Raw genomic sequence first — 14,373 nt, forward strand, 5'->3', positions numbered from 1 at the left:
GTGTTAGCTTCATTTTGATTAGATTACTGCTTACACAGAGTTTGTAATTCATACTCCATCTCACCTTTTCATGTAATAACTTTACATATGAAAGTAATATTTGATATGTCACTTTAGAAAGCTGCAAGCATGAGCAATTTCTGCATAAATTACAGAAAGACATAAATTATTAATAAAAAAATCATATGACTAAGTCACAACAGATTTTCAAAGGCTAAAAGGAACGAATATTTGAACATCTTCAGTTCCATGACAACTGCACAGCTCACTAAGGAACATCAGATGGTAAATGGACTGGTTATTATTTAGCACTTTCAACTCTGAGCTATCAAAGTGCTTTTAATTTGCCTCATTCACACCAACTCATACGTGTACATTTTTCTATATGGATACATAAGTGCTGTTTATATAACATTCACACACATTCATACTCCAGTGGATGTGTCAGAGAACGTGGGGTTAGTGTTTTGCCCAAAGATATTTGACATGTACTGGAGTCACAACTGGCTGGAAGATACTGGCTTCAACTGATATACATGGAATGTATTCTCATGGAGGTCGGCAATTTGGGGCACACAGCCACAGAGTTAATGATTTCTTCAATGAAAAGCGGTCCCGAGTAATGTGGGTCCAGTTTCTTTGACATGCATTTGAGAGGACTGTCCTTGGAGGACCCAGACTTTCTTGCCTTCCACATACTGTTGGGCTAGGGACCTCATCCAGTCAATGAACTGGTGGTTTTATTCTGCTGTGCGCTGGAGGAAAGCATAAGATTCCCTGGCAGTGGTGTAGGTGATGGTGCACTTGTTGGGTTGCAAATTTTGAAGCCAACATGAAAACCTTATCCAGCCAATGATGTGCAGATCCTGCGTTTTAGATCCCATTAAAATCAAAAAAGATCCTCTAGAAAAGATTATTCTGGAAACAGTTTATTAAACAGAGTCATATGAACAGCAAAACAGTACATGACATTACACAGAACAGCAAGACAACAGATCACAAAGCAAGCAAAGCAAACCTCAGGGTGTAGAGGCTGTAAGCATATTGGACGCTCCTTCATAAGGAGTCAAACCTCTAAACATCTAAAGCCTGCAGGACACCGGCCCTCGAGGCCTGGAGTTCGACACCTGTGGTCTACATTGTTAGAATCCCAGCCGCAGTGTGATTCTAAAGATGTCCTGTGGAGGGCAGTGTTGAGCTTAGTGTGCCGCCCATTTAACAGAAGAAGCCGACGACTAACAGGCAGCAGCGAGGAGCCGGTCCACAGAGGGACGTTCAACAATTCTCTGAGATTTTCCACGTACAATAATCAAAACGTCGTACGCAATGAGGTATCCGAGTGTAGCGCGTTGGCCAATGTGTTTTAAGTCGAGTACTATCAAGTCTTTGAGTTCTTACCTCGTACCTGTGCTACAAGCTAGCTCTGAGTGCCTGACACAGCCAGTTAGTGGCTTCGTCATTTAAAGCCAGTGGCGTGTATTGTCTGAAAGCTCGCCGTTTCCTTTTTTCTTTCAATGAATTCAAAAGTCCGAGGAGTGTTGCAGGAGCTCTCTCGGTGTAGGGAAGGCTACAGTAGTGCACATATGTTAGCATCTGTGGCTAATAGCTACCCTGCTGGGACGCTCAGTGAAGCAGCGCTGATGTGGTGCATTAGTCTCTACATTAAGTCATTACATCACAGCATCGTTACATGTTGGCTCGTGCACGCGCTAACGTCAGCTGTGTTGTGTTTGTGTCCAGAGGAGACCGCGGCAGAGGCCGAGGCGGCCGCTTCGGGGCCCGCGGGGGACTGGTCCAGGGGTGAGTTCTCTGCAGTCCCGCATGCTGCTGCTCCAACAGCACCATCACCACACACGCTGTACGGTGCTCCTGTCCCTCTGCTTATTGCACTACACAGACCAATGTGTCAGAATGTAAATGCTGAAATCTCTACGCTTCATTTTTCTGTTCCTGTTCTCAGACAACAGAACTATGAAATCTTGAATGTTGTGCTTTAACTGCCAACCCCGGGAACTGGAATGAAAACCGCTAACACTGCTGTGTAGCCAGAGATAAGACCCTGCAGCTGCAATGCTGTTGAACCAAACGTTAACTAAACGTTATTTTTGTTTAGGTACCGGCCATTTGTCCCACACATCCCATTCGACTTTTATGTGGTAAGTATGTGTGGTGGTGGGAATTAGACACTTCAGCAAATTACAAAGCAGCAAGACGTCAGCCAGCAGTCAGTGTATAATAATAGTATAGAGTGGTTCTAAAGGCAAGTACTCAAGCAGACTGTTGTTTGTCACAAGTGTGAGATGGCCTTCCCCAGAGTGAAGCCTGCACCTGATGAGACGGCTTTCAGTGAGTGTCTGCTGAAAAGGAACCAGGACCTGAGCCCCACCCCTGCGGAGCAGGTCAGTCCGTGAGCCTGCACTCACCCAGTAGCTGTGCACCTGACCTGCTGTTTAAGTTCACTTACACAAACCTTGTTCGTTGTCCGTCAGTCTTCCATCCTGTCCCTGGTCACAAAGATCAACAATGTGATCGACAACCTGATTGTTGCACCTGGCAACTTTGAAGTGGTGAGTCGAACATGAGCGATTGAGTCGTAATGGCTTCAGTGAAGTCCACGCGCTGCTTGTGTCGCTGGTGTGTGTCAGCTGTTCTCTCAGAGCTGAAACATCACGACTGTTTAGAAACAACACTGAATCACTTGAATGCAGTAACAGTGCTCTGTGCACTATACAGCTTCATTTCCATTGGACAGATTTAGAGCTGGGCGATAGAACGATAACGATATGTATCGCGATATAACTTTTTCTCGATAGAAAAATTTAACTATTGCGATAGACCTCGCCGCTCTTGTCCTCTTAATAAAAAAAAAAAAAAAGAACAGCCAATCCAAATTAAGTAGCGCAGAGCCGAACCAATCACAGCCGCAGCGTCACGTCACGTGACTTGTTACGTACAGCACAAGTGCCAATCCGCACATGTGTATTTGTTTGGGAAGCAGCCAGCCACCGTACCGCCCGGGAGCGTGACCGAAGAGAAAACAGGTGATGGTTCCAACGCCGGAGAGATTGTCGAACGGAAGAGCCATAGAAGTTCCGTAGTGTGAAGGTATTTCGGCTATTTCAAGTCTGACAAAAAACAGAGTAGCGTGCACTGTAAATGTGCCGAAAGCAAGTCTGGAAATACAATAAACTGGTGCATGCGCTACGTCCACACGTACCCGGGTATTTTTGAAAACACAGATTTTTCTATGCGTTTGCACCTTTCGTCCACACGTAAACGGCGTTTTTGGTCACTGAAAACGGAGATTTTTAAAAACTCCGACCAGGGTGGATATTTTTGAAAACGCAGTTTTTGCATTTGTGTGGACGAGAAAAACGGAGAAAACGCAGCGTCAAAGGTGTGCGCATTTTTTGACGTCACACTGTGCGCCACGTTATTGTTTCGGTGAAATGAATTTCTACAATACTGTTAATTCTACTCTCTGCAGTGTTTAAATGCTTACATATACACACAGTTACTGTCCCTCCACACATACGACTCGGTTCTGCTTCTATGCCCCAGCTTTGTTTACTTTTTCCCACCGAGGCTTCTAGACTTCTGATTGGCCAACATTTCTGCACGGTTAGGAATCTAGCTCCACCTGCTGCTTTGGCATGTTCATAGCAGCGTTTTCCTTCATTTCTGCCTTTATGTGTGGACGGGATTATTTTTTAAAACGAAAACGGAAAATCTCCGTTTTCAAAAATACCCGTGTACGTGTGGACGTAGCCTCAGTCTCTGACTGGAAGCGCTAATTCGTCATTCGGCTTTTGTCAGACTAAAGTAACTGTTAAAACTGTTTGAAAAGCTCAGCTATACAACAAGGAGAGATTGAGAATTTCCTTTTAGTTCTCAGTTTATTTGATGTTGACAAAAGTTAGTCAGTTTTGTCTGTTCTTCTGTAAAACAAACTAAGATTTATTTTTAGAATTAATATTTTGTTTCTAAGTGGAATTGACAATTTAGTCTGTTTCGTTTGTTCTATTTTGAAACTTAAACGCTTTAGCGGCTGCCTTTTGTGTAGTTTGCAATATTTGCCTTTATTTATCTGAAAAAGTCTCATGTTCCTTAAGTACATCTACCCTGTTGAACTTATTATGGGAAATAAATATTTAAATAAAAACAAGCTGCTGATTATTTCACATTTTACTTGTGAGCAACGGCACATTTAAATCTTACAAATATAGTTATTTGGCTTATATCGTGATAGATATCGTTATCGCCTGAAATGAAAAAAACATATCGTGATATGAAAAAATCTTATCGCCCAGCTCTAGACAGATTTCATATTTATATTATAAGCTAATTAATAATAATAATAATAATAATAATAATAATGGCTTTCGTGTCAGTAATCTTGTACGTGTCGACTTGCAGCAAATTGAAGAGGTGCGTCAGGTGGGTTCCTACAAGAAGGGCACCATGACGACCGGACATAATGTTGCTGACCTGGTTGTAATCCTCAAGATTCTCCCTACATGTGAGTAATTTATGGCACAGTTACTGTCCAAAGAGAAGTTGCTGCTCAGGCACACACCAGCCTGGGAGCTCGGAAAGAAAAGCATCTGGACTTCTTTAGGTTTCTTGAAGACGTTTCATCTGAGAAGCTTCTTCAGTTCTAAGAGAAATTGGTGGAAAGTCCCAGATCCCCCAGTAGGGTTTCAAACCTGGGACTCTCCACCAATTTCTCTTAGAACTGAAGAAGCTTCAGAACCTGAAGAAGTCCAGACGCTTTTCTTTCCAAGCTCCTTAAACTGCGATGAGCTGGATGACTGAGAACCTTCACAGACATCACTTCTAAGCCTTTTTAATGCTCTACGTTGTGCTGCTTCTTGTCACTTGGATAATTTGGCAACTTGTTTGCCGTTATTAAAGAATCTATGGTGATAAAGTCTCATCTGTTTATTTTAAATCCATAAAAACAAATGCACCAGGTTTCAGTCTTGGTTTTGAGCCACATGTAGTTTGGGCTGTAACCAGATGTATGTGACCGTCCTCAGTTTGAGCAGGTGTTACTTTCTGAGCCATCCATCAGTGTGATGTTGCTCATAGAGACAACCTGAAAGGCGGGGCTTCTAAAACCTTTGTATCGGTCGCTATTTCATATAAACCCTGTTGGCACTGTTTGCTGTTGTGTGGGTTGTTCTTGCCCCCTTTGTGTCGCGCTCTGAGGGTCATTGTTCTTTACAGTGGAGGCTGTGGCTGCCCTCGGTAACAAAGTAGTGGAGACGCTTCGCACACAAGACCCTACTGAAGGTAAACAGACGTGTGGTGTTTGAATAGCTGCGTTTGTGGGCGAGTCCTGCTCTGACCGTGTCATGTCCTAAATGTTCAGAGTTTTCATTCAAATTCGATTTAGTAAATGTTTCTTTTTCAGGATAAAAACATTTGGTTTAGTCATTTGACTTGTTGGCTGTGACACTGACCAGAGCTTATAACCAAGTGCTTCTCAGCCTTGCAGCTGTAAAACGTGCCTGACACAGTGTTTGACTCCTCCTCTCAGTGCTGTCCATGTTGACCAATGAGACTGGCTTCGAGATCAGTTCAGCTGATGCTACAGTGAAGATCCTCATCACCACGGTCCCTCCTAACCTGCGCAAACTGGACCCCGAGCTGCACTGTGAGACTTTTGATCTGGTCTGGAGACACAAATGTGCACAGTGGGCCAGTCTTGGTACAAACGTGTAGCGCTGTGGTTGTTTAAAAAAAAAGGAATGTCTTTTGTTTCTTGTCTCCTCAGTGGACATCAAGGTGCTGCAGAGTGCCCTCGCTGCCATCCGTCACGCTCGCTGGTTTGAGGAGAACGCCTCTCAGTCAACGTGAGGAAAAGTCGTATTTTACCTGGTCTGCTTTCACAGTAACAATACAAATAAGCTCACTGGAGCTTGGTTTGTTTCACGTCTGATCTTTAGAGTCAAAGTATTGATCCGCCTGCTGAAAGACTTGAGGCTGCGTTTCCCTGGATTCGAACCCCTGACGCCCTGGATCCTCGATTTGCTGGTAAGTTCCATAAATGATGTCCTGAGTGAATAAATAATCCACGTCCACAACGCTGACGTCCTTATTTATTGGAAGGACGTTAAACGTTGGTTTGTTCCATAAAGCAGTGAGTATTCCCTCTCTAGGGCCACTCTGCAGTGATGAACAACCCCTCCAGGCAGCCTCTGTCTCTGAACGTGGCCTACAGGTCAGTCGTCACTCTGCTCAGATTGCACTCTGTTTTGTAGTCGCTGTGGAAGAAATGTTTCTGTTGTTGTTCTTGAAGGCGCTGCCTGCAGATGCTGGCTGCTGGTCTCTTTCTGCCTGGCTCTGTGGGCATCACTGACCCCTGTGAAAGTGGAAACTTCAGAGTGCACACAGTCATGACTCTAGAACAGCAGGTAGATCTGCTCAGTGCTTTTTATTCCTGCAGGTCACGTTTCTTATTTGTGCCAAGCTTAATCCTGTCTGTGGAACTGGAAACATGTTTATGTCGCACTCAACACAATACAGAATATTCAGCTCTGAGCGAGGATGTGACTGCAGGTGTGTTTGTGCAGGACATGGTGTGCTTCACCGCTCAGACTCTGGTGAGGGTGCTGTCTCACGGAGGCTACAGGAAGATCCTCGGTCTGGAGGGCGATGCCAGCTGTAAGATAACATCATTGTTCTCTGTACCTTAACATGTAGTCTATAGTTTATGGGCTAAATGAACAAACACCTGATTTCTCAGTTTAAATTGCACACGTTACAGCTGAGCTGTCTCTAGGACACACTGCAAATGCACACATCATGGAGTCACCTTCATCTAACATCTGTGAACACCTGTGTAAATAGACCGTATTCATATTTGATAAACATTCTAAATAACGTCAGTGTCCATATTTATAACTGCGTGTTTATGTAATATTATGGACAGAATGCACTCATAATGGACGTCACTGTAACTTTTAAAGACTCTTTTTCTAGGCTGGACCGGTGCTGCACAGCATCCATCTTTAGTTACACAACAATTTATTTGGGATTTTCTGTTTGGATTATTTTGGAAAGCCCATAAAGGGTCAGAATTATACACACAGGCTCACAGATGTACACATGCCTCCACTAATGTTTGGTTAAACGTCCCTCAGCAAGCTGCAACATGGCAGCCGTCACCAAGCTGCGAGCATCATTCTGTCTGCAGTTGGTATAACTGGCAGGGCTGATTTAAATGTGTTGGTTCTGGTGATGTAGACGATACATCATGAAGGTTTATCACAGTTAATTCATCTTATCAGAAAAAGACTGCATGTAATTGTCAGCTTGCCCCTTTTTAACCAGTCTGATAGCTGACTCTGTGGTAACAGGTTTTAGTGACTGTGTACTTCATACAAACTAGAATATCTTATTGGATTAAACAGATATTGACAAAGTTGAACTTTAAGCCAAATATTTTCAGTTGAAAAAGATGCTAAACTGTAATGTTCTCAAAATCTGAGCCTCGGTGGTTTCTGGATTATTTCCTGTCAGGCACAGTTTGACAAAGCGGTGACGCTGAGGCTGAATAAGCTCATCTTATACAGTTGTTTGAATTGATCTTGGACTTTGCAGTTGCTCATAAATGTATGTAATCTAACTGCATGTTTCCTACAAAGCCACTGTGATGAAACGCGTGTTTGCTACAGAGCCTGACAGAATGTAACACAGACCAGCCCAGAAACACACAATGAAACAGTGACCGGTGTGCCTGGTAGTTTATTGAATCTAATTTAAAACGAACGCAGGTTTATTTTAATAAGTGTGCATTTCAGCATGAAAGGTGAAGGAGCCAGGCAAAGAGAAGTGTTCTGGGACAATCCCAGTTTAGAATGAGCATTTTTACCCTCGTGACTGGGTGCAGTCACTGTGTACACACTGACACGGGACTCAAAGAGTGTAACGTTTGTTTTTCTTACACATCTACACTGTGAAAGGCTGCTCAGGGAAGACTGGGCGCTGTGGACAACAATATGATGACTCGAGGACAAGGCAGTCTAGGACTTTAAAATTTCCACCGTAGGAACAGCCGCTGAAACTCTTGCTATGTTTGAATTTCAGTGACCTCAACCGTAAGGTCAGGGTCAGAGGTCAAGTTTTCAGAAAATCACTCAGGATCTACTCGGGCTGAACAGCAGCATCTCATGCTGAGCTGTGATTGATCAATTGTACCCGCTGTAAAATAATATTGTGTTTCTGCAGACCTAGCAACAGAGATGTCGACATGGGACGGCGTGATCGTGACTCCCTCAGAGAAAGCCTACGAGAAACCTCCGGAGAGGAAGGAGGAAGAAGATGAAGCTTTGGAGGAAGGAGGGGACGGAGAGGACGAGAGCATGGAGACACAGGAGTGACGAAGAGGTTCGAGCATCACCAACATCCACCGCATTGCAGGATGAATGCTCAGTTGCATGTATCTTAAAGAGCTGAGTCTTCTCATCATATGGCTAAAATGTTCATCGCTGTGTTCGTTCTGACAAACACGACCTCGCTCTGTTTTCTTCCACAGTGAACGTGGGTAATTTATCGTCCCTTCAGCCTGACCACTCTGAAAGACCAGCAGCAGAGTTCGTACGACAGTCACTGGTCCCCTCGTGTCCCTGATTTCTTTTTCTTTTTTATATATAAATGGTAATGTTGGTTTTGTTTGTACTTCCTTTTTGTAACAGTTGACATAAACTTATTTCTAGTTTTGCCGAGTCTTCTGTGTCCTTTGCAAAGATGAAGGTGAACTGGGAAGAATTAACACGCAGGTCTGGTCACACGTCTCACTCATTACAATTAAACTTGTAGGAAGTGAAATCTATGCAACACACACTCACTCACACTCTGTGGGTAAAATAAGTACTGAACACATCACCAATGTGACATAAAATTCACACCAGATGTCAGGAACAACCCATCCAATCAAACCATAAATGACACAGGGAAAACATTGAACATGGTCACTGAAATGTATTTAATACATATACAAAAGCCTTTGTTGGTGATGACTTGGTTCTTTCGGGTCAGCTGATTGGCTGGGCCATGCTTTATTTTCCTTCTGTGAAACCAGCTGCGTGGTTTGAGACGTCAGTTTCATCTTCATCATCCTGATAGATGGCAGCAATTTTTGTTGTCTCTGTAAATGTTTCCATCCTTCCTTCAGTTCTGTCAGGCGTTTCAGTGCAGGGAGCTGAACAGCCCCACATCCTGATGCTCCCACCTCCAGGCTTCACTGCTGCTACGGTGTTTTTGGGGTGATATGCAGCGCCTTTCAAACATGTGCATTACGGCATCCAAAGAGTTCAGTTTTGGTCTCATCAGACTATATCCTCCCAGTATTTCACAGGTGTGTCTAAATGTTGTTCAGCAAACTTTAAACAGTGAGCTTTACTTGTTTTCTGCTGATTCCAGGTCTTCCTGTTGCTCTCCTCAGCTCCTCGACTACCTTTCTGATAATTCATCTCACTCTGGAAGCTTGCGGCACACTTTATTGTGGAATTTCCACTTCCAGATTATGGCCCAACAGTGCTCACAAGAACTGTCAGTAGTTTGGAAATTCTTCTGTAACCAATGCCGTCGAAATGTTTTGCAACAATAAGGTTGCGACGGTCGTTGCGAGCTCAGTCGTTTCACCCATCATCAGATGTTTCTTGTGTGACACGTTGGTAATGAGACATTTATAGGCCAACCAGCCTGACTCTCATTTCTGCAGGTGTCATGAGTAGGGATGGGTATCGTTTAGGTTTTATCCGATACCGGTGCCAAATCGGTACTTTTGAAACGGTGCCGGTGCTCAAACGGTGCTTAAACCGGTGCTTAAAGAATGGAGAACACAAAATTGGTCCAAAAACCTCTCATGTTCAGCTGTTTTTTGTAAAAAGATAACAATGTTAGCCTTTTCTGCAGCTATGGGGCATATATGGTATCACTCTTGGCTGGAAGCAGTGCTTAAACAATGGGAAAAACACGAACTTTGTCCAAAAACCTCTCATGTTTAACTGTTTTCCACTTTTTCTTTGGTCATTTTAGCCTTTTTGGCCAGGGTGAAGGGAGTATCTGCCATCAAACAAGAAGACAGCCGCATGTAGCTATGATGATGTTTGCTAGTTCACCATACATGCATTAATGTAATAACGTGGTTAGCCTACTCAACGTAAATTACACACGAACAACATTAAGCTACTCACGCAGAGAAGAACGGCTGCTGCTGCATCATCATCATTTCTGCTACACTGGCAGGGCTAGGGGCCAGGACTCTCCTCTTCGGGTTTTTGGGGGATGTTGCATAACAGGCACCACACCCACAGTAGATGTGCACAGTGTGAGGTCTCGCAGCAAGCTATCAAATACGGCGCATTTCTGGGCTTTTAAAAAAACGCTATACGTCGCCAGGTGTTTCATCGGATTCTTGGTGTTACCTCCTTTGACAGTATCACAGTATCAGCTTAAAGCACTTGTTGCTGCTGAGTTTGCATCTTTTGCTGTGAAGTACAGCCAGACTTTGACCGCTTCGCCTTGGACATTTTTAATCTGTAGCTCTGCTCTAACTGAACGTACGTACCTGGCCCCGCCTACTATCCTCGGAAACGTAAAATGATTGGCTAGAAGTGTATCACAGCTCAGGAAAATAAAGCACCGAAATGTGCGCTGCTTTTCGGTTTGGTTACTACCGTTTATGTCAGAACCGGTGCCATCATGGCACCGGACACCGGTACCCATCCCTAGTCATGACTGTCCTGCCTTTTTGCACCTCCCTTTCTTCATGTGTTCAATACTTTTTACCCCGTTTCATTTCTGGACATCTGTAGTTAATTTCTTTGCATGTGTGGATTGGATGTGTTGTTACTGGTGACGTCGTGTCAACAGCACCTATAAATATATTTACTTATAAAACTGATGTGTTCAACACACATCTGACACAACTTTCATCAGCATGAGAAGACTAATTCTTGATGTTGGCCTGACTTTGCACAAACACTGTTAATAGTTCATGTGGAATCTTAACCCTGGTTACAGATGCAATAGATCCAGATCCATGTTGTACGAAACTGGATGTAGTGTTGTTACACTTTACTGTAGTGATTCAGACAAATCAAATTCCTTTGGATTTATTTCTCCAGTAGTTAAGTCACTTAGTAGTTCAAAAACAGAATATCTAAAACACAAACTTGCTGGGAGCAGGCGGTAAAATCACATGATGTAAAAACTTTAAACACAGAGGGCAGAAATCACACGTTCTGGAGTGATATCAACAGACAGTACTGCCTTGATTACACTCTGTTACAGACACGGTCATAGACAGCTGGAGATGTGATGGTTATGTGCAGAACGGCAGCAACTAGCATGGTTTACTTCACATGAGGGAAGCGAGGGCTTTAAAGCAGCAATGTGATCTAAGGCCAAACAACCGTGTTCATGCAGGTCTGAAGTAATATGTGAAACTGGTTTAGCATTTTAGAAACTCCTCAGCTTTTCTGTAGCAAGAGATTTGAAGGAACTCGATCACACAGCATGGTGGCAGTACTACAGCTCCTGCAGTCAGGACTGCTTTGTGTAGAATCAGGGGGAAATAAATTTTGTTAACCCGAGTAGATTTTTCTCAATCCTTACTAGTCCTCAAATGAATATCTCCTCCAAGTCTTACAATTTATGGCTTGAGCTTGAGCCAGGGGTGAACCATGGTGAGGATGGACAGGACGGACGAGGCCAGGCCACAAGCCCCGACAAAGCCTGGACCTGTAGGGTAAATCCCCAACCGGTCCAGTGGGATGAAGACATCACAACTGTTCTTCACCAGGTCCAACAGCAGTGGCGGGTTGCTGTACAGCACAGTCCCCACCAGATGAAGCTGTCTGTAGAGCCAGCCAAAACCCATGGCTTGTGTGGCAGGTGAGGAGGAAGAGGGAAGGTGGTCAGGTGGCAGAGGAATGCTGGGGGAGGATGGCTGTTTGCTGGTTGTGGAACGTGCTTCGCGCTCCATGAGGAGATGGAGCTCGTAGGCATCTCGGGTCAGGTTCAGGATCAAAGCAAAGAGGTAGTACCTGCAGGTTTAACCACACAGTTTGTTTAACTCAATTTTAAATTTCAGTTACCTGAAATCAATCACTAGAAGATAACTGTGATTCCTTTGTGACCCTGATATGAAGATGACTGCAAGCACACTTCAAATCAGGCTTTGAGTGCATGTGATGCAAACTCAAAGCCCTGTGGGTAACTGCTGGAAGTGGACACAGGTGAGTTAAATACCATGACTTAATTTCCCACACAAAGGCATCACACCAGCTCTGGTTTAAAGCTCCGCATGTCCTCTGAAACAGGTTCGTTACCACTATCAGTAAACAGACTTGAACCTTTTTATTATGAGCGCTTAAAGTACTTTCAAATTAAAAGCCTCAGTGACACTTTCACAGAGGAATGTCTGGTGTATTCTTACACACTCGAGTGCCATGTTAGACATGTGGACTGAAGGAGCTGCAAACCGAAACCTGAGTCTAACAACAAGTTACTTAGCCTTCATAATTGGAAGCACTCGATTAACTGCTTCTCATTAACAGGTTCATCCTGCGCTACTTTGTATGTGTTGTCTGCTTACATGACAGGTTGTCAGGTCACTATGTTGCGGCTGTAGGGTTGTGCAGTCGCTCTGTCCAATGGCTTGACTTACTCTGTAACCTCGGTGAGGCTGCCATAACTGCACACGTCACCACACAGTTCTGATTAGTTCTGAAAAAGGTTTTCCAGAAAGCTGAACAGGGACAGCTGTAAGGGACCAGAGGCTCACTGGGGAGGCAGCTCAGTTCAGCTGTATTTATACAGCGCCAAATCACACCAACAGTTCCCCCAGTGTGCTTTATAGTGTAAAGACCCTATAATAATACAACATAATGTTGCTAATGAACGACATGGAGGATTTTTAGGCCCTCAATGCGATCAGTAGATGTACATATAGTTTGATCTGTGGAGCAACATGACACTGTTTACACAACCAGTCCTGCATGTATTTCTTCCTCACACACCTGAAAGATCTCTGACTCCACTTGTGCTGGTCGAGTTTGGAGATGAGACCGGTTTTTCCCGCCCACAGCACATTGTCGCAGGCAAAGTACATGGCTCTGTTAAGGTGACTGATGGTCAGGCACAGCCGCAGCACGCTGTCAGAAAGGTGTATGGCCCTTTTGGCGGCCTCCAGGGCCTCCACGGAGTTGCCCAGGCGTAGCACTGTGGAAGAACCAACACCAGTCCCACTTAAGCTTTGGTACGTGGAAACGACTCAGACTCGCTCTGGCTGTTTTACTCACACTTTCTTGTCAGACTCATGTGTGCCTCCAGCTGACTGACAGTTCTGCGGATCTGAGCTGCTTCGTCATTTTGCAGAGTGGATCCGAGCAGCGCGCAAGCATACTGTGCAGCCCTGTGAACGCACAACGCACAGTCATTATCAACAGACACACACGTCTCCAGGACGGAAAGCAGTGCGCTTAACAAACTCAACTACTCTGCAGCTGCAGCTGGCATCTTAAGGCCGCTTGATTTGAAACCAGCGCAGGAAGAGCTGCTCCTACTGAGCAGATAAAAGTTCCGCTTCAAACACGGAACTCAGTCTGCAACATCCAGCCGACGGTTTTATCACATTAGCAGAAATGAACAAGCTCGACGAATCCCGCGTCTCAACCAGCAACGTGCCAAACGTCAGTAACGTCACCTGAAAACTCTCTCCTTGGCTTGGCTCTGGGCATTAAAGCGAACCCAAGAGTCCATGTTGGCTCGCGGCTCGTATCCGCTGCTCGGCTAGCTGTCAAACTGCTAACTTATCTTTAAATGCTTTAGTGCGGTTGTTTGTTTTAATGCCAGAAGAGCTCCTCCGTTTTTAGCTCTGCTTTCTACGCTTAACTGTCCGAGTAGAAAACAAGAGGGTCAATCCAGCGCTTCTAATTCTTCTTCTTAGTGATGTGTTGGTGGCGAACGAAACGGCTCTTAGAGCCGATTCTTTGACATGAACGACGCGAGCCGACTAATTATCGCGAGCCGTGTTTTTTCTTTTCTTTCTCTCACCCTCTCTCTCTCTCGCACTTTTTCTGCTTTGCGCTGAGCAGAGGGGGAGGGCCGGTAGTTACACTCACAGTAGCACAGGAACAGAGCGGGAGGAAGAAAGAGAGCCAGGGACAACAACGTCACATTAGAAAGGTATAGTAATCATCCACAACTATTTTCAGTTGCGGATGATAAAGGATTCAGAAAGTTTATTCATGCAGGCCCATATGACAGAGAATGTGCATGTTCTTTTTGTTTTCACGTTTCAATTTATATTTAATTGTGTTGTGGTTTGCAGTGTTTTGTGTTGTCCATCCATCCATC

The 14,373-nt window shown here is 44.4% G+C and overlaps 2 protein-coding genes across 2 annotated transcripts; one reads left to right on the top strand and one right to left on the bottom strand.

Moving 5' to 3' along the window:
* The first annotated feature begins 1,189 nt into the window (after positions 1 to 1,189).
* Positions 1,190 to 8,727, top strand: ilf2 (interleukin enhancer binding factor 2). The gene is made up of 15 exons (XM_086281101.1): positions 1,190 to 1,331; positions 1,741 to 1,800; positions 2,114 to 2,156; positions 2,295 to 2,399; positions 2,490 to 2,567; positions 4,417 to 4,519; positions 5,230 to 5,295; positions 5,543 to 5,659; positions 5,780 to 5,858; positions 5,952 to 6,039; positions 6,165 to 6,226; positions 6,305 to 6,419; positions 6,579 to 6,669; positions 8,236 to 8,394; positions 8,543 to 8,727. The coding sequence occupies exons 1-14, from the start codon at positions 1,327 to 1,329 to the stop codon at positions 8,385 to 8,387; spliced, it is 1,164 nt and encodes a 387-aa protein (XP_086137227.1). The 5' UTR covers positions 1,190 to 1,326; the 3' UTR covers positions 8,388 to 8,394; positions 8,543 to 8,727.
* Positions 8,728 to 11,110: 2,383 nt separating this feature from the next.
* On the bottom strand, positions 11,111 to 13,985 carry pex11b (peroxisomal biogenesis factor 11 beta). The gene is made up of 4 exons (XM_086281102.1): positions 13,721 to 13,985; positions 13,317 to 13,429; positions 13,035 to 13,236; positions 11,111 to 12,059 (listed from the first exon to the last, which is right to left on the bottom strand). The coding sequence occupies exons 1-4, from the start codon at positions 13,774 to 13,776 to the stop codon at positions 11,666 to 11,668; spliced, it is 765 nt and encodes a 254-aa protein (XP_086137228.1). The 5' UTR covers positions 13,777 to 13,985; the 3' UTR covers positions 11,111 to 11,665.
* Positions 13,986 to 14,373: the final 388 nt, after the last annotated feature.

This window comes from Aulonocara sp. 'chitande type north' Nkhata Bay, linkage group LG22 (assembly GCF_057382095.1).
Source record: "Aulonocara sp. 'chitande type north' Nkhata Bay isolate Kocher_YH1m ecotype deep benthic linkage group LG22, A_spYH_male_GT1.1, whole genome shotgun sequence".
In the NCBI taxonomy this organism is placed as follows: Eukaryota; Metazoa; Chordata; class Actinopteri; order Cichliformes; family Cichlidae; genus Aulonocara; species Aulonocara sp. 'chitande type north' Nkhata Bay.